The 19,962-nt window shown below is 40.8% G+C and overlaps 1 protein-coding gene across 2 annotated transcripts in view; it reads left to right on the forward strand.

Moving 5' to 3' along the window:
- Positions 1-14,135: 14,135 nt before the first annotated feature.
- The window catches only part of CUL3 (cullin 3), a 97,222-nt gene continuing 91,395 nt past the window's right edge, over positions 14,136-19,962 (forward strand). The window contains exon 1 of one of the 2 annotated variants that reach the window (XM_019923535.3): positions 14,136-14,636. In XM_019923535.3, the coding sequence (XP_019779094.1) occupies positions 14,571-14,636 (66 nt within the window). In that variant the 5' untranslated portion in view covers positions 14,136-14,570. The remainder of the gene's footprint in view (positions 14,637-19,962) is intronic. The other variant, XM_019923536.3, reaches the window with a different exon arrangement.

Genomic DNA, 19,962 nt, shown 5'->3' on the forward strand with positions numbered 1-19,962 from the left:
TCACTTTTGTTTTAGGTGGTTTGCACTGTGCAAATCAGTCACTGCTTAAAAAAAAAAAATCCCAGAAAGTCGTGGGTTTGGAACTGAACTGTGAAAAAAACTCCACAATAAGCAGAATTATAGCATTTTCACTCAAATGGATGCAATACATATTTATTTCAGAATTTCGTGTGTTTTTCCCACCAGGGAAATATGCACAATTTCAGTGCATTCAAAAACTCAAGCTAGGGCTTCCCTGGTGGCGCAGTGGTTGGGAGTCCGCCTGCCAATGCAGGGGACACGGGTTCGTGCCCTGGTCCGAGAAGATCCCACATGCCGCGGAGCGGCTGGGCCCGTGAGCCATGGCTGCTGAGCCTGCACGTCCGGAGCCTGTGCTTCGCAACGGGAGAGGCCACAACAGTGAGAGGCCCGCGTTCCACAAAAAAAAAAACTCAAGCTAATGTTACACTTTTGGACATACTGTTTATAGCAGCAGGGTGCCATTGTTTATGACATACGATACCTGAAAAAAGTATATAGATCAAATTCTGCTCTATCACATTATGGTTGAAGTACATTATGGAAATGTTACTTAAGGGAAGCCTATAGTGAATCCATTTTGTAGAAAACAACTGTAGTCAGAGAGATATCATGACTAGTGGCAAAAGTCTTGACCAAAGAGTAAGAATTCTGGGATTCTAGTGCTACTGCTTCTTTGTGTCATTTGTACCAAAGGAGGGGATACTCGATAATCTCTAAATGCCTCTAATTTAAATTTCCCTTTTCTGGAGTGTAGTGACTGATGTGGTTTGACTCTCAGCTGTGCCGCTTACTGGATACACACTTTCCTGCAATTTATGTAACCTTTTCATAACTTTTCCTAACTTGTGAAGTTAGGATAATAATCTGTACTTCAAACAATACTTGTATTACATTAAATTAGATAACACTTATTAAGCAGTTTGTACAAAGACCGGCACATACTAAGTGCTCAATAGCTTGCAGTCCATATCATTAATTCTACATTTTCATGTATCAAGTTCACTTACTGTGAGACTTCCTATAATACATGCACATTCTGGACTCTTCTTTTCAATTAAATATGACTATAAGTAATTTAATCCACACATTCATGCTTTTTTTCTAACATTTTATTGAAAAATTTCAAACCTGGTATAAAGTTGAAAGAACTATGCAATGAATACCCATCTACCTACCACCTAGATCCTACAATTAACATTTCCCTAGATTTGTGTTATCACATGTCTGTCTACTCACTCCGATATCTATCCAGCAAGCCTTCTTTCTTGATGCATTTCAAATTTAATGGAAAATGTCAGCACACCTTTCCTAAACATATCAGCCTGCTTATTGTTAAATAGAATCCAGAATTTGTTTGGAGGCCTTTTTTTTCCCATCTGAGGTAAAACTTTACATACAAGAAAACCATGCATTTATTTTTATATTCTGGGGCGATTTAAATATTTCAAATTGACTCTTTTGTAGGGACTTAACTATTCAAAATTAAATCACCAATTATGTTTGCTATAACCTGTAACATAATGCATTGAAATGCCTTTAAAATCCTGGTGTCAAAGAGCAATCTTACCTTATAGGTCAGCTAAACCATATCAAGTTTCTCTTTGGTGGTTGTTTTATTTGGGCACATTCAATTTGACCTTGGTGTCATATATCCACATCCACTTGGATATCCATTTGTAAACTATATAAAAAGATGTTCCACGGCAGAAAAAAAATTTGTAACTATGTGTGGTGATGGGTATGAACTAGACTTATTGTGGTGATCATTTCACAATATATCCATATATTGAATCATCATGTCAGACACCAGAAACAAATCGAATGTTATATGTCAATTATATCTCAATTTTTAAAAAAGAGGAAAAGTAAATAAATCTATAAGTATGTAATAAGATTTCAAAAAAGAAAAAGAAAATGAATACTGCAAGTCAATAAAATTAGAATGACATTCTAATTCACATTCTGGTTTTCCAGCTTTTGTTTGATTCTACCATGTTGAAGCACTTCAACTCAATAGTTCCCACATGTAACACTAAGGGGAAGATGCTTGAAGAGATCCCCTACCTTAGGAAGGGCTTTGGCAATCTTAGTCTTATAGGGGATACTCCAAGAAAAAGGATTTCAACAAAATTATCCCCTAAACTATACCTGCTCAGCTTGTTTTATAATTCACAGCTACTCCCTTCCCACTTCTCATAATATATCTGACGTACAAAGTAAACCCTGGACAGAAAAATAAATTCCACTGAAATTACTGAAAAAAAAGCAACAATTAGTCATAGCTGGGACCCTCAGATATATCTGCATGTTCTGGTGAACTAAAGAAATTCATTTAGCTCCAAAACCTCTGTGGAAACTTTAGTTCCTTTCTCTAATGTGTGAGAAGAACAAACTCAGCAAAAATCATTTTTTCCTAGCTAATTTATGTCTTAAAGTATATAGAGATGGTCTTCATGAGTAAAGATCACAGTAACGTGGATAGAATATTATCACATTTTCAGGCCATCACTCAAAATGGCAACAAAATACAGTCATCCCTCAGTATCCAAAGGGGATTGGCTCCAGGACCCCCATGGATACCAAACTCCATAGATGCTCAAGTCCCTTATGTAAAATGGTGAAGTATTTGCATATAAGCTATGCACATCTTCCTGCATACTTCAAATCATCTCTAGATTATTTATGATACCTAATACAATGTAAAAATATTTGCAGTGTGTGGCAAATTCAAGTTTTGCTTTTTGGAAATTTGTCTTTAAATTAATTTATTTATTTTTGCTGTGTTGGGTCTTGGTTTCTGTGCGAGGGCTTTCTCTAGTTGTGGCAAGCAGGGGCCACTCTTCATCGTGGTGCGCGGGCCTCTTACTATCGCGGCCTCTCTTGTTGCGGAGCACAGGCTCCAGATGCGCAGGCTCAGTAGTTGTGGCTCACGGGCCCAGCTGCTCCGCGGCATGTGGGATTCTGCCAGGCCAGGGCTCAAACCCGTGTCCCCTGCATCAGCAGGCAGATTCTCAACCACTGCGCCACCAGGGAAGCCCTGGAATTTTTTTAACCAAAAATTTTCAACCCTCGGTTGAATCCCCAGATGCAGAACCCATGGATACACAGGACCAACTGTAGTTTGTCAGGGTCTTAGGCATAGACTATCCATCTGTTGGTCATTCAGCAACATCCACTTAGTGCCCTTTAAGTGCAGAGCACTCAGGAGTATACCAAAAAAGTTATTATTATTATTTTTTTTTTTTTTTTGCGGTACGCGGGCCTCTCACTGCTGTGGCCTCTCCCGTTGCGGAGCACAGGCTCCGGACGCGCAGGCTCAGCGGCCATGGCTCACGGGCCCAGCTGCTCCGCGGCATGTGGGAACTTCCCGGACCGGGCCCGAACCTGCGTCCCCTGCATCGGCAGGCGGACTCTCAACCACTGCGCCACCAGGGAAGCCCAAAAATTAATTTTGATCTCCAACTTTTGGGGCACTTTGTCCTATTATCCTGTGTGGAATAGAGTATTTGAAATAGATATTCAGCAGAAATATGACATATTTGTGAAACAGCCAGGCTCTAGAATTGGATAGACCTGAAATTAGATAAAAGCATTTAAATCCCTCTCTCATGATTTATTAATGTAGTGACCTTAGGCAAATAAACTCTCTCAGATATGACAAGTTACTTAATCTCTTTGATATACAATTTTCTGATCTATAAAATAAGAAAAGAGCAGATTTTTATTAAGTGCTTATTATTTGCAAGGTGCTGGAGTAAGAGCACTGAAGGTTCCTTAACTCCTTTAATCTCATAACAATCTCAGGAGGTAGGTACTGTTATTATCTCCTTCCTATATGGGAGCACCCAGGTCGTTCAGCTCATGAGTGCAGTGCCTGAGCTGGAACCCAGAGCTGTTCATCATGATGCTAGTGATACTGAACTGCACAGGGTTGCTTTCAAGAGAAGTGAGCAAAGTTGAGGCGTGAAAGACATGTAGCAGATGTTCAATCAATGCTAACCTCCTCTCCTTAGCAATAGTGTACCTAAGAACACCCAGAACCTACACTTCAGATATTTTCTTTTTTTATTTATTTATGCATTTACTTATTTATTTATTTATATTTTTTTAAAAAAGAAACTTGTTATCTGTTGAGCTTTTATTTATTATTTATTTTATATATTTATTTTGGCTGCTCTGGGTCTTAGTTGCGGCACGTGGGACCTTCATGGCAGCATGTGGGATCTTTAGTTGCAGCATGTGGACTCCTTAGTTGCATCATATGGACTCTTAGTTGTGGCATGCATGTGGGATCTAGTTCCCTGACCAGGGATGGAACCTGGGCCCCCTGCATTGGGACTGAGGAGTCTTACCCACTGGACCACCAGGGAAGTCCCTTTATTTTTTATTGAAGTATAATTGACATACAATATTATATGTTACAGTTGTACAATACAGTGATTCATAATTTTTAAAGGTTAGATATTTTCTTATTTTTAGGAAGTTAGTGAATGTAAAACAAACAAAACAACAATAAATTAAGAATCGATCTGATGTAAATTAAAAAAATACTAACTTCTATTCCCAAAGGAAAATTTCTTTGTTATACCAGTTCTTTACATCTTTGGGAGACACCTTTGCTACCAAACAGTAGAGACAGGATCAAAAGCCGAAGGGGGGCTTCCCTGGTGGCGCAGTGGTTGGGAGTCCGCCTGCCAATGCGGGGGACACGGGTTGGTGCCCCGGTCCCGGAAGATCCCACGTGTCGCGGAGCGGCTGGGCACGTGAGCCATGGCCGCTGAGCCTGCGCGTCCGGAGCCTGTGCTCCGCAACGGGAGAGGCAAAAGCCGAAGGGTTCCAGAACGATTAATAAATGTTTTGGCATCAATCAAGTATAAGTATTTCTGAACTAAACATCCCAATACAAAATTTTCACATACCTACTCACTCCCTTAGAAAGGTTTAAAATGAACCCAAGGTCATACTTCATTCTTGGGAGATGTCTTGATTAATTTCCATTGTAATGTGGAAAGGAGCCAATCTCTCACCAACAAACAGGAAGTGGAGTGAAGAACACACTTCCCCTCAGGAGGCAAGGCAGGAAAAGGGGAGCTCCCAGAGGGCCACAGGGCCGCTCTCCTGAGACTCTTACTTCCCAGTTTCTTCCTCATACATTGGCTCAAGTAGGGCACATGTTTGAATCTCATTATCACATTATTTTCCTATGTGTTTTACACAGATATGTTTGTCTATTGGAAATCTAAGCAAACGGATAAAGAAGTTGCTTCTCCCTTTTTAAAGATCCTGCCCATCTTGGGAATTCGCTTGTTTGCAGGTACACTTAGATTCTATGATGTAACAATTAATGCTAAGCTGTTGGTGGCTTAATGTAGCCTTCTTCACATAAGCACTTACTTTTGAAAAATCTTTAGACGTGCTTTATCCAATAGTGGAACTGATGGCTTTGAGCTCAGAGTGGGGTGCTATGGGGTTTGGAGAGACAGCACAGAACCTTCCACCCTGTATCCCATAGGTAACTATCTTGTCCACCTAAGCAGATGGCTAGTTAGGTCTCTCTGTGTTTTTGTGCATTTGGTTTGCTTTGTTTTGTTTTTAAAGGGGGAGCATTTTGGAGGGTAAAGAGGCCTCTTCATCACCTGTCAGGTTGCTCTTTGTGGGCACCCACCTTTTGTCCTCATTTGCCTGTGGAGGTCCTGGTCTATAGAGCCCACAAAAGCAGGGAGCAGAGAATAAGATTTCTCCAGCACCTTTGAGACAGAAGCCTATGACCCCTGAGAGAAGTGTGCAGCTGTCTGTGCATGCCCACAGTATCTTTTTGAAACAAGCTGCACCTTTCTGTGGGTCCCTGGCTGTGATGCACTTCTCTTTGATCTCCTTACCTGTGTTTGAGAGCTATCCATTCATTGTAGTTTGGGGCCTGAGATCATGCCCCTTCATTAGCCAAAAAACCTATTTTTCACACACATACACACACACACACACACACACACACACACACACACACACACACTTCCCTTTCCCTCAAACTTAATCTCCACGTAAAATCTCTTCAGAGATAAATATATGTGCTCTGTACTAAATGTTGACTCCCCAAAATCTGTTCTACCCCAATGATAGCATAAACTATGGTCACTCCCCTTACTACTGAGTGGGTTAAAATAGACACATAACCTAGTCTTGGCCAATAAGCCACAACAGTCTCCTGCTTCTGGGAACAGCTTCCTAGCTGATTACACAAAGCTGTAAGAAAGAGGCAGTCTCTCTCCTTCCTTTAGTCTGGACTTTGTTTGTCTGCAAGTGATACCTATAGTGTCTGGAGCCACCTTGCCATCAGCCCAAGGCCAGGGCCAGGAAGACTGTCACAAAGCTGGGCTGGAGCCTTGATGTACCATGTCTGGAGACCACACTAACTTTGGACTTCTTATGTAAGATAATAGATTTGATTGTTGCGTGTGCCAATTTGAGTTCAGTTTTCTGTTACTTGCAACAAAACTTAATTTAGCTAATTCATAAAAATACTATTTTTATGGACAACCTTAATTGTTCTATTGCTTTGATATAACCATTTGATAACTGCTAATATTCTTTGAGTTCAGACCATATGCCAGGTATTTATGTAAAGGAGAGTCTGCTGGCTTGTTTTTAAAAGTGATATCGCTTATAATCAATTCATTTGTAATCCTTCTCCATCCCTACCCATGGTCACTTGTTACCACACTGGTTAGTATAACATTAGATGGTAGATATGTAAATTCACCAGAAACTGATGGTGAATGAGTTGATCAAACTAGAGCCACGTGGACCATTTCTTTTACTCCTAAAAGTCTGGACACAATTATGGAAAGACCTGCCTCCTTAATCAATAGATAAAAAACATACTTTAGATGATATAGCATCATGCTTTCAATCAAAATCTTAAGGATGAAAAGAAAATCTTAAGGATGAATTTAATTTGCCATGTACTTAACACTGACATGAGACTCCTAATTTTTCAGTTGTTGTAATGATGTAAGGTCCAGCCTTGCTGCCCTCTTGTGCATGACAAAGGTGACATGGCAGTGGGGAGAGGAAAGCAGAAGTGCAAATGATAATGAATTGCACCACATGTAATTTACATATCCAAAGTTTATACTTTGTATGTTTTGGAAAGAAAGAACACAGCCTAAAACAGATCATGAGAAGGGACAGTCGGGTTACGTTGCTTTGCATGCTTATTTTCTAAAGTCCATTGTGGAACCTTAAAGCAAGCATAATAGATTTAAAGTTTTAATCCTAGAATTGTGGTACAACCAAATCTTAAACTACAGAGAGGATATCCTGACGATTTAAAGGCTGTTGAAGATTTTGATGTGGCTTGAAAATCAAAGCAGAGTTCCCACCACTGTTTATTCTTTTTCAGTCTTTTTTAGGAGGCTTGATGCTCCTGAGTCTCACTGGAAGGATAGATAACTTGGGAGCATCCTCCACAGATAACAGATGGCTAGGATGTAAGCCTAGAGAAGCGAATGTTGCAGGGAAAATGAATGCTGACTGGAAAGTGATGTGATCGAGAGGATGATGGACGTATAGGTATCAGATACAGATGACAGGGAGGCCACTGTGTAAGGGGTGATGGGACTGGGCGTTGGGGAAGAGATTAACCACACAGGATGTTGTGGTGGCTGCAGGAATGGAAGTCAAAAAACAGTATTGGAAATTAACCATAAAACAATTGTTCATGTTCTTGGAGTTCAAACTGCATGCCAGGTGTTGGGCTAAATGCTTTATCTCTACTGTTTCATCTAATCCTCACACTAGCCTTGTGAAGTCGGCATTATTATTAACCTAATTTCACTGACGAGAGTAAATGGCACACTTTTTGATACACTGCAGAACTCAGATGAGAATCCAGGTAGTCTGATTCCAGAGTTGGCATGCTTAACTAGATGCTCTATTGTTTCAGAGTTTAAAATATTAGTGCATGGGCGACGCACAGCCACTGCTGGTCTATATGATAGTTTCAATGCAAATTAGAAAAGACCAAAGGGCCCTGCCCACCACCCAGTGAAGTCCAGCCCCCTAGCTGCACAGTTTAGAGGGCAGTTGGCATCTCTGATCAAGGAAACACACGCTCCATCCTTCAGGTAATTACAGCCCTTGCAAGGGTACCTGCCTTGGATATCAGCCTCTATTGACCTTCTCAGCAAGGCACCTCCTTACAGTGCACAGGCTTTACAACTATATGAGGGGGCTTTAAAAAATGAATGTATATGTATATTTTAGTTTTATCAGTCAAGTCTCATTCGCAAGCACTCTACACAGATATTCCCTGTTCCCTCTCCAGATCTATTCTCTACCCTTCTCCATTCTGCTTTGTGTTCTGAAAGGCTGACCCTTATGGGCTCCACCAATGGGCTTCCTTGCCTTCTCGCTTCCAGGTAGCTTCATCCAATGGGAGGCACCAGCCAGAAGTCCAAGGGAAGGAGAAGAGTGAGGCTGGGGTATTTTGTCCCCTGGCTGCCTCCGTATTGAGCCAGGAGCTTGGGTCCTCTCCTAAGGTCTCAGCTTGTCAGGCAGCACTGTTCCACAGCTACAGAGAGAGTTCTCTCTCCAGGTTCTGGTGGCACTTCACCTCATAGCCCTTCCAGCCTAGAAGTGGTATAAGGCTCCCTGCTGTTGCTAGTCTTCATCATCCCTTGGTCACTCCCTAACTCTACCCACACTTCTGTAAATAGTCCCTGAATTAAAGTCCCCCCAATTTCCCTGTTTGAGTGAGCCAACTGTTTCCTGCCAGGACCCTCTCTGATACACAGCGGAAACAAACTTTGACCATCTTAAGCAAAAATGGAATTTAGGGAAGGCATTTTAGGAAGCACATGAAGGAAGATGGGAGGACCAGGGTTGGAGAACAAGCAGGAACCCAGGGACCTCTGGAAAGCTGAAGAGCAGGAATGACAGCTAAAGTCATTCAGTGGGAGGAGCTTAGGCCACCCACTGCCACTGCCCCCATGCCAACCAACTGTCCCTGTGTCCTTCAGCCACCTACTCAAGAGTGTCGAGGAGAAGGTCCGCTTGCCTGAGTCTACATCATACATCCCCAGGCTGAGCTGGGGAGTGGAGATGGGGGAATCAGGCCCCTCTGGCTATTGTGATAGGAATGGACACCACTACCCACCAAGACCACACCCAATGGGTGAATCCTTTAAAACAAGAAATCAGGATGCTAATAGGAAGCACCACCCCCAAAACAAGGACAAACATAGCTGTAAAAATTAATAAAATAATGTGAGACTGCCTTAACAATCCAATCCAAGCATCTGAAGTAACTTTTCCCAAAAGACGAAAGTTTGTGCAAAGACAGGCACTTCTCAACAAGGATTCCAGTAGCAGAGAAGTATCTAAAGGTCTTATAAATGAAAAGTCTTTATAGGGTTTCAAACTGGGTTAGGTATAAAGATGCTGGTTTCATCTTAACAAGATGCCATGTTTGTCCCTTTCTTAGAACCACCCATTCAATGGGTCTTCTGCCCAATAACCAGCCACTCAAGAACTAGAATATTCAGATACCAATAACTTATTGCCAGGAATTAATTGATTATATCAACCTGGGGCTAGAAACTGGCCCCAACAATTTTTTTTTAATCTGTTAGTCTCTTAAAGGTTATTCTTCAACTCTACCACCACTCCTTTGCTTTATTCAGATTTTGTTTTTTACTAGTTGAAGATGTAGGAATAAAGAATACAGGTTTACTGTGAACTAAAGACAAACAGCTTATTGCAGAAGTTTAAAGATAATACTATTTTATTATATTTGTTGACTGTTGTATTTATAATTCACACAATTACTAAATCTAGCATTAAATTTAGACTACTTTTATAGCTCTCTGGAACCATGCTTTATCTCATCTCCAAAATTAACTTACTTCACAAAGACAGAGCTGATGAGTTATAAATTTCAACATATGCTTTACTTGTCACGAATGAAAGCAATACATATTCATAATTGTCCCCCAGAGGTTTCTTGATATAGTTACTGTTATCAGTAAGAGGAAATTATTTTTCTTCAAAATAAAATTACATGAATGCAACGCCTATAATTTTTTTTCTTTGCAGTACGCGGGCCTCTCACTGTTGTGGCCTCTCCCACTGCGGAGCACAGGCTCCGGATGCGCAGGCTCAGCGGCCATGGCTCATGGGCCCAGCCGCTCCGCGGCATGTGGGATTTTCCCAGACCGGGGCACAAACCCACGTCCCCCGCATTGGCAGGCGGACTCTCAACCACTGCGCCACCAGGGAAGCCCAACGCCTATAATTTTTAATTGAGAATATGTATTCTGGTAAGTTAGGTTTGTTGGTTGTATATACAGATATTTTTATTTCCAAAATATTAATTTATTGGATAAATGTGGAGTAAATAGAACACTGTCCAGGCCAACTAGAAGGTTTCCAGAGCTGCCAGTGAGATGCTTTTGTTTAGCATGACAATGTGATAAAAATTGAGATGGGTTTTTATGATACAATAGGCATTTAAGATTTTCTTTAATTCAAGATGTAACTTGTCACATATGCTCATAGGTCTTATAAACTTCTTGTCTTGATGACATACACATAAAAAGATAGTAAGAACAAAGTAGAAAAGATCTACAGTTTTTATATATGTAATTGTCTGTGGTTATGTTCTCAATCAAATACTCCTATAATATGTCATCTTATAAAACAAATATGAATGCTACTGCTCTAAATATGTACAAATTTAATGGCCTGCAATACTTGCTAGTTGCCTGGTGGAGACAAGGAAGAAAGTAGATCTAGCCCTTCTTTTCAAGGAAGTGATAATATCTATAAATCTTCCTCTTCCAATTTCAAAAACATGCATCTTTCCCTAACAGTCTTTGTTGTTCAAAGCCATTGACCAGATTTTTCTAAATGAATTGGGAGGCTGTCAGCAGTTTTAATAACCAATATCTGCACAATCAGATCACCAGGTACGATATAGTAATTAATGTGGCTTGGTATCCTGGATACCTAGAAATTCATGGCCAAGAAGAAGCTATTGCCTTTCACTGGCTTCTCACAGTCTGTACTGCCCATTTCTAAACTGGGTTGTAGAAAAGAGGCTGGTCCACTCAGCCTCCTGACTTCTCTGACTGCACGTGCTCCATGCGAATAAATGGAAATGGGGCCACTGTTCTCCTGTGTCAGGACACGGTCAGCGTAAGTAGGAATACCAACTGGCAGGCATGTAACATCTAGTGAGTTCCTAGTCCAGAGCTGCTTTCTCTGCTAGATCAGGTGGCAGGTGGCAGGTGGCAGAAAAAGAAATATCCTGAAAGTTCATTTGCTATTTGCAAGTCAGGGAATACTACTGGACTAGGAGAATGGTCTACTGCTGCTTTAGAGAGTATTTCATAGACATTTTGAGGATGCTGATTTCCTAGAAAGGAAAAGCTCTGATTTCTGTACTGCAGTATATAAAAAGTTATTGCCAAATTCAACCTGGGTCTGTGGTTTCCAAATTTTTTTGGGGGGGGAGGGCGGTGGGAAGAACTACATATTCTGTGATTGCACGTCTCATCTGTCTTATTCACCTTAGTGCCTGACATATAGCAACCATTAAATAAATGTTTCTTAAACAAATGAATAATTAAATGAAAAAGTAAATGAGCAGTAGATTTTTTTTTTATGGCAGTGGTAGACAAATTCATTTTGAAGAGTTTTTCTGGGTCTTTGTGGTTAAAAGCCTAAAGGAAGACCGTTGAAAGTGATTCTTTTAAATGCAGCTAAATTTTGCTTAAGCAAAACCAAAATATGAAAATCTGGGTTCACAAAACAAATTAATTAAAAGGTGATTATATGCTTCACAATTACATGGGAATATGACTTAATGCAGGGTATTCCTAAATGCTGGCCCATGGTGTTTTCTCAGGTTCTCGCTGAAAGGAGAAAAATCAGCTCAGTGTATTGTTCTAAAGAACTGTCCTCTATTCACAAATTGACCTTCCTCCATTTCTGTGGTTAAAATATTTAACAACAACAAAAAGATAATGAAACTAGTCTCTACTTCCAGTTAATTATTCCTTTTTAATATTCTTAAACTTGCCAAAATAAAATTGTCAACCCTAAATTGGTTCCCCAGCTTTTTGAAAAATACTTTATTGGTTTGTGAAATCCAAATAAGATTCATTTTATAAAAGCATATAGCATTTTTAAAGAAACCTACATATTGAATAAAGGACGATAGTGTAACCTGGGCCTTAATTACCCATGATAATAACAGCCAACAAGTTTTGAGTCGGTGCTGAGTACTGCTCTCAGGCCTTTTAAAAATGGTGTTAATCATCTAAATTTCATAGTAGCCCAAGGAGAAAATATTATTTTTATCCCTATCTTACAGATGAGGAACTCTAGACACAAATAGTCCAGTCCTTGCCCCAAAAGATAGAAAATACAGCCAGTAAAATGGTAGAGATGGCCCCATATATTCTTAAATTACAAAGAAACTGAGCCATGTGACACTACAACCAATAAAAAAATTGGTTGTTAATATAGTCTAATGATTATAGAAATGGCATTTCAGTCAGCATACAGATTATAAACTATCCAAGACTCATAGTATTTTATATTTAAATCAGAATCCTCCCAATCTTACCTTAGCAACAAAATTCTTGACCTATTTTTAGCTTCAGTATTTACACAGATACTGCTTCAAGCAACATCCTTGTTTCTTAAGCTCTATTCTATTAGCAAATACCAGAAAACAAAACAAGAAAATATGATGTTTCTAATGGGGCATTTCAACCAAGTAGGGGGTGAAAGCACAACACTGGTAAATCTAGCTATCAGGATTAAGCTAATTTAGGGAAAATTCAACCTTATAGCGAACAAATCAACAGGTATATTTCAGTCCACTTATTTAAAAAAAAAGTATAAAAAACCCAGTTTCCAAATGCTACAAAAGTATTACACTCCAGATTTTTTTTAAAAGGCTTTAAAAAATAAATTTAAAAAGTATTACTACCCTAGCTTCCAAATGTAGGGTCTTATTTAAAATGAGATCACAAACTTTAGTCGGAACTCACATATTCCTCTGCAGAGTCAGAAATCCAAATATAACATCAATTGGGCAAAGAGGTAAATTAGTAAGTATAATCCATAATAAATGAAAAGCAAAACTAGACTTTTTGATCACAATGCCAAAATTTTTTTTTCCCAAGTTATCCGCAAACTGGAATCAAAGACAAAAATTTTGGCTTTCAAAGTCTATCATACTCTTGTAATGGTAAAAATGATTTGGCAGGTTAAGGATAGGTTTCTAATCATCCTATCTTCTACTTAACACCATTTACCAAAATACTGCACTGCGTTAAGGGAGTTATCTCAATGGCAACGAAAAAGAGATCTTAACACTAATAAGTTCTGGGTCCCTCAGAAAATATCAGTGAATCTAGAGCTTATGCTGTTTAAGGAAATTTTGTGGATTTCCACCCCTCAATCCTGACAGCTGGGGTGTGCACATCCGATCTGAATACTTTGTTAGGCATACAGGAACCGAATTTCTGACACTGCAGGTAACTCCTGCACAAACTCTTCTTTCAACTTTCTGGCATCTGGTCCAGTACCCATCCCTAGTCCACATGCCCTAGAAAAACACAGGAACCAGTTCTAGGACGTGGTTATCCACCTAGCACCCCACGCTCCACCCCGAGACTACTCGCCTCCCGCCCTAGCTCAGCCCACCCCGGCCAGCCCAGCCCGGCGGAGCCGGACCCAGCCTACTACAGTCCTACTGCTCTGGCTCTCCGAACTTCCCCCGCCCACTCCGTCCACGTGAACGGGGACCGCGCCGCGGTCCACCAATCAGCAGCCACCTCGCCCAGGATCCGGTCTCCAACGATCCCCTTTCAAAAAGTCAGCTTACACCTCCCGCCTCAGTCCCGCCCCTTTCCTACCTCCCCGCCCCTCTGGTCCCTCCCACCTCCCCAACTACCGGTTCCCCTCCTCTCCTCCCGTTGCCCCCTCCCGCTCCCAGGCTTCGCCCCGCCCAACCCAGGACAGAGCACTCGCCCTCTTCTCGCGAGATCTGAGCGTCCCCCGCAGCGGCCGTCCGCTTCCCCTTCTCGTCCTCCCACCCCCCTCCTCCCAATCTCTCCACTCTCCGGCTCTCTTCCCTCCCTCCTCCCCCCTCCACCCTCTGGGCCGGATCTCGTCTCGCTGAGGCGGAGGAGGAGAAGGAGGAGGAGGAGGACGTTCGGCCTGCGCAGTGAGATGTTTGTCCGTCGCCGCCGCCGCCGCCATCGCGGAGGAGCGCGATAAAGGGAGCCGAGCCGGGCGTGAGGGGCACCCCGTGGAGCCGCCGCGCCAGCGCAGCCCCCCAGCCAAGCCCGAGACGCCGGAACCCGAGCCGCCGCCGCCACCGCCGCGGCCGCCCAGGGGCCGGCCAGCTCCCCAGCCCAGCCCGTGGGCCGCGCCGCCGCCCCCAGCGTCGCCCCTCGCCTGCCCGCCCGCCTTAAATGTGACACCGGCGCCTCGGAGTGCGACCCGAAGCCGCCGCCGGGGAGGGGACGAGCACCATGTCGAATCTGAGCAAAGGCACGGGCAGCCGGAAGGACACCAAGATGCGGATCCGGGCCTTTCCGGTGAGTCTCTTCTCGGAGCCTGGGACCCCGGGTTGGGGGCCCGGCCAAGAGCCGCACGCGAGGCCCGGGCTGAACTCCCCCAACAGGCCGCAGGCCCGGCCTCCCCTCCCCCACGCCGCCGGCCGCGGGGCGCTAGCCTTCCCGGCAACTGGGCGGCGCGGGGCCCCGGCGCGGCCGCCCTCCCGGGCCGTTCCCCGCGCCCGTCGCCCGAGTCTGGCGCCGCTCCCCCGCCCCGGAGCTGCGCCTCCGGTCGCCCTGCGGGCTGCGGCTGGGGCCCCTTCGCCGGTCCCAGATTCTCCCCACGCTCCTGGGGTGTAGGCCCAACCCCTAGTACTCCGCTCCCGCTCGGTTCCCGGGACTCCCAGCCCTGCAGGTATGGGGACTGTCCAAGTCCTTCTTGTTTGGGGTGTGTGTGTAACTTTTCACGTGGGGTTTCGCTGCGGTTGAAAAAATCACCCAGCCTAAAAGATGGCCAGCCCAACGATGAGGGGGACTGTCCTCTCCCGCTCTTCCCCTGTTCAGGAAGGGCTATGCCATCCACCTGCCCCCCACGCAGTGACAATGGTTCCACGTAATGCTCCATAGTAACATACCAACAACGTTCTGTGTGTTCACAGCATTTTTTATCCACAAGCTTCCAAAGCACTTGACAAACTCTCTTGTGCAGGAATTGCCTTGCCAATCAAAGGGAAATAAGAGAAAACAAATTGGACGGTTGGTTCTCCATTTCTTAGCCATGGAATCCCAAAAGAATGAGTAGTCACCACCCTGAGTTGCTTTACTCTTAGGGACAGCAAACGTAGTCTGTTTAGAAACTTATTCTTTTTTAGCATTACGTTGAGTCATACCCTTGCAGTGTTTAGTATATGGGGTATAACTTTGGATGTCATATCTGATTCAGATAGCCAGTGGCAAGCAATTAAAGTGTACTATTGGAACAGAGGAGCTGGACATACTTGCTCATGTCGCTACAGTAACAGGTATATGTCAAGATAGACAAACTAGCAATGGAAAAGAAGATTTTAAAACAGTAAAACTAGAGAAAGAACTTGGGTTTCCTTTCTTAGAATCACAAACACAGTATATCATGCAAGGAGGGAAAAGAGGGTTTGTATTCACTTCATGAAGCATGCTTTTTCTAAAGTGTAGTTTGCACTTTAGAGGGAAGACTTATTAATATAATTGTCCTAGTTGAGTAAGAAAGCGACCCAGAGAACTTGAGGACCTCTCTGAATTCTTAAAATTTAGAAGAAGGAAATACACCTTATGCAGAACTCTGAAGTTGTAATAACAAATATTAATATCAATGTGAAGAGTCTTCAGGGTTTATGTAAATAAATGTAGGATATACTCAGGAGAATTAAATGTTTTGATGCTCATTAAAGGGATTTTATATCTTTGAAGTTTTTTTTCTAAGTAATCATGAGAAAGTACAAAGAAAGTGAGAAATGTTGACAGAAGAGAACTGATGAACTTCATGTGCACGTTTTTCCTTATAATGAAGCAATGAACTGGGTTTATGATTTTGTGAGTAATGTTAGTTCTCCTGCTAAACCAGTTCTGAATATTTTTAGCAGAATCTAGAATTACTCAGAATTTTAAATAGTTTAGTACAAGAATTTTTTAAGAAAAAATTAGCTATTCTTAAAGTCTGAGTTCTTCTAATTCAGATTATTACTAAAATGTGGAGTAGTTCACATCTGACATCAGCTTACTTATGTGGATATTCTGATTAACCAGTTGTACCTTTATGTGTAGTCAACTCTTTGATCTCTTGGTTTTGCCTGTTCCTACCTGTTCTTCCATTCCTTCATTCATTCAACAAATATTACTGACGACTGTGTGCCAGGCACTGTCCTAGGGTCTTGGGATATATCGGTATAGCTTGAAAGATGAGTATCCCTCCCTTCTGGATCTTGTATTGTTGGGAGGAAGTGGTGGGAGAGAATTTCATTATTCCTTTAGCTGAAGAGTATAATAGTATGTGACAAGTTACCACATACTACTGAAACTGATTTTTTTTTTAAGCAGCATTATGGTCATGAGCTAGTTTAGACCCTTTCTGTCTAAAACTTGTTGCCCTCAAAGTTTTTCTAAAATCCTTAAATGAAGTTTGTAAATGGCTAGTGTTTGATATTCAGTACTTAATATCTGCTAATTTTTAAAAGCATTAAGATTTTTTTTTTATTTCATAAGTATTAACATCACTCATAAGTAGTTCCTACTGAAAAGAACCATTATATTTTTTAATATATAACTTTTAAAGTCATAGTTCTTTGAACCTTCATTCAGGATGGATACATACCTCAGTGGTGTGGTATTTCACTGATTAATTTGGTAACTGAGTGCTTCTAGACCTTCAGAATTTTTTTTTTATTCCAGGTTAGCAGTCTTTTACAGAACTATAGTCTCCATGGATTGCTAGTCAGAAGTAGTAAATGCATATTATTCCATAAAGAAAATATTATGTTCATATGTACTCGTGTGTGCATACTTAAAACTGTTGTATTTCACATTACCATTTGAGATAGACAGTTACTCTAAGGGAAATTGCAGTGTAATCGAAAGCCTCAAGTGCTCTTTTCAGAGTGTGTTTTATAAAATTGATGTGTAAAAAGTACAAAAATATGTTTCAGGATTGTTTTGTTTTCATTGCAAAACAGTAAGTGAAGGTACAGGATATTTTGTAAATGTGTAAACCTACTCCAGCTATAGTCCCATCAGTAAAATCAGTTTCTGAGAAATTGGTTCTTTTTAAGGTGGGAAACAATGAAGAGCTTTCTGCACTTATAGATTGGTGATGGAGGAAATATTTATTCCAGTTTGTAAACTTTCCTGCAGTGAACAAAATACATATCATTTCACATCTTTTGGGGTTTTTTGGTACCCAAAGTAACAGCAAGGGCCACAAAACTTTTTTAAGGAAGAAGTCTGTAGTTGGGAAACTTCTGGAAACGATATGGATTTGGACCAAAGAATGCTGCCCCCAGAAGTTCCTGGTCCTCTTTCCTTGCTGTTGCCATGTGTCTCACTCCTGAGCTTTTATTCCACTATGTAGGATTAGTTGCTGTCAGGTGAACCTTTTGTCCTTATCTTTGAAAAGCCATTACTCACCATCTGTACTGTCCACTGTCCACGTGGGCTTGAAAAGCTTGATTGGTTTGGAGGGGATATGGTTGAATGGAAATACTGGTCTCTCCTCTGATTTGCCTTCTTGTCTGAGCCTTCAGAGTTTAGGAGACGTGTTATGAAAGTGATTGTCTTTAGAGTGTGATCTGGAAATGGTTTCAGTTTTTGGTTTATAGAAGCATGCTAAATCATGATAATGAATCTCTGGTTGTAGTGTCCACTCCATAGTTCAAGATGGGCTTCACAGAGCACCACCTGTGTGGCGTGAACAGTTACTGATGTAGAAGTTATTGTTAGATGGAACCCGCAAAATGACTGAGATTAGAAAGAGATGAATTTTAAGATCATTTGTGATGTACTTAAATACTTAAGAGGACAAGAATTTAATGACAAATGGGGACAGTTAATGTTTTTTTTTTTTCCTGGCTATAGTGATATTTGCTAGATATGGAGGAACAGCTTTGATCTTCAAAATAGGTTTCTCTTAGGGAAAGTAGTTGTTGCCTAGAACTAGCTGGACTGTACATAGAGAAAGGCTGAATAATAGTTTTGGAAATCACACAGGGCGGGGAATTAACTATAAGTTTGTTTTGCATTCTCTAGTGTTTTGTTACAGAGATGTTATGGAGTAAGATATAACATTCATTAAAGTGTTTCTTTCACTTAGACTGATTTTGTTCTATTTAATGGTTTTAGGACAGTCAGCTGTGTTGTAGCTGTTAGTACCTCTCAGGCTTTAGAAGTTTAAAAATAAAAAGATAAAGTAGTTATCTATAAAAGTGTATATTTTGCGTTATCTCCCTAGAAAGTTCACAGGAGCCAAGAAAATTATTACTGCCAAATTATTAATACTAAAGTTACTGAATTTGAAACAATTACAGTAGTATAGAATATAATGTGAGAATTTGGCCTTTTAAATAATACACTAGTCACAAAGTTCTTTCAAACAAAATAGAGAAAGTGTCATTTGTTTGTACATCATTCATTCATTAAATGTAGCTAAGTAATAATAGCATTTCTCTATTTCAACAAGAATATATAATTAAGACTAGAAAAAGTAGTATGTCTTCCCTTTGTGTTATAAATTGGGAGACCTTAGAGATAATTTTTTGCTGTTATCTTTATTCAAGAGTATCTGGGTGTTAACAGTTTTGTTAGATTTTTATAAAAGTTATTGGACAATTTGTAGTTTTAAATAGTGGAACTTTGAAAATAGTTCTTGTTTGTCCATTGTAAAGTCAGCAAAAAAGTAAAAGTGCTACTAGTAAGAAATCACTGAGATAAAACGTGAAGTACATTTAGTGTCTTTCTATTGTGAAAACTATTCAGTAGTAGTCTGTCAAAGCTATGAATTCATTTTAGTAGCTTTTCTAATTAGAAAAGTGATGCATATTCATGATAGAAAATTTAATAAATATCTAAACTTATAAGTAAGGAAATAAATATCACCTGTAACCCTGCCACTTGGAAATAAGCCATATTAACATTTTGATGTGTTTCCTTTTAATCTTTCATAAATGTATAAGCACACAGTAAAACTGAGGTACGACCTTTTCATATGCTGCCTTTTAAAAAATATATAGTATCTCACTGTACATTTATTTCCATGTTAAATATATAGAAAACATGATTTTGGATGACTGGGTAATACTCTCCAGTACCTTGGCTTATACATTTCCCTACTGACAGGTATTTTGATTGATTCCAGTGAATTCGTATTTTCTCTGTTATAAAGAATGCAACTGAGACTATTTAGGCACATAAATATTTGAGCCCATCCATGATTATGGAATTACTGGGCTCGACATAATTGATACATATTACCAAATGGACCTCCAGAAGGGTAGGAGTAATAATAGTACCACTCACCGAATGCTTATCATATGCCATACAATTGTTCTCTGTACTTTGCATGTGTAAACTAATTTCATTTGCACAATAGAATACTACTATTATCATCTTTTTTTACCTAAGAGGCCTTGAGAGCTTAAGTAGTTTGCTTAAGATCACTTTGCTTGTAAGTGGAAGAACTAGGGTTCTTTCTAACCTAGGTAGTCTGGCTCTAAAGTGAATGCTTTAAGAATTAATTACATCTCTCAAGCTTGTATCAGTAATGTCTACCATGTAGCAGTGTCTTAGCTAACATATCTTTAATTTTGTAGGTGAAAAAAATAGTACTTCAATGCTTTATTTTGCA

The sequence above is a fragment of the Tursiops truncatus genome, chromosome 7, assembly GCF_011762595.2.
Source record: "Tursiops truncatus isolate mTurTru1 chromosome 7, mTurTru1.mat.Y, whole genome shotgun sequence".
Lineage (NCBI taxonomy): Eukaryota > Metazoa > Chordata > Mammalia > Artiodactyla > Delphinidae > Tursiops > Tursiops truncatus.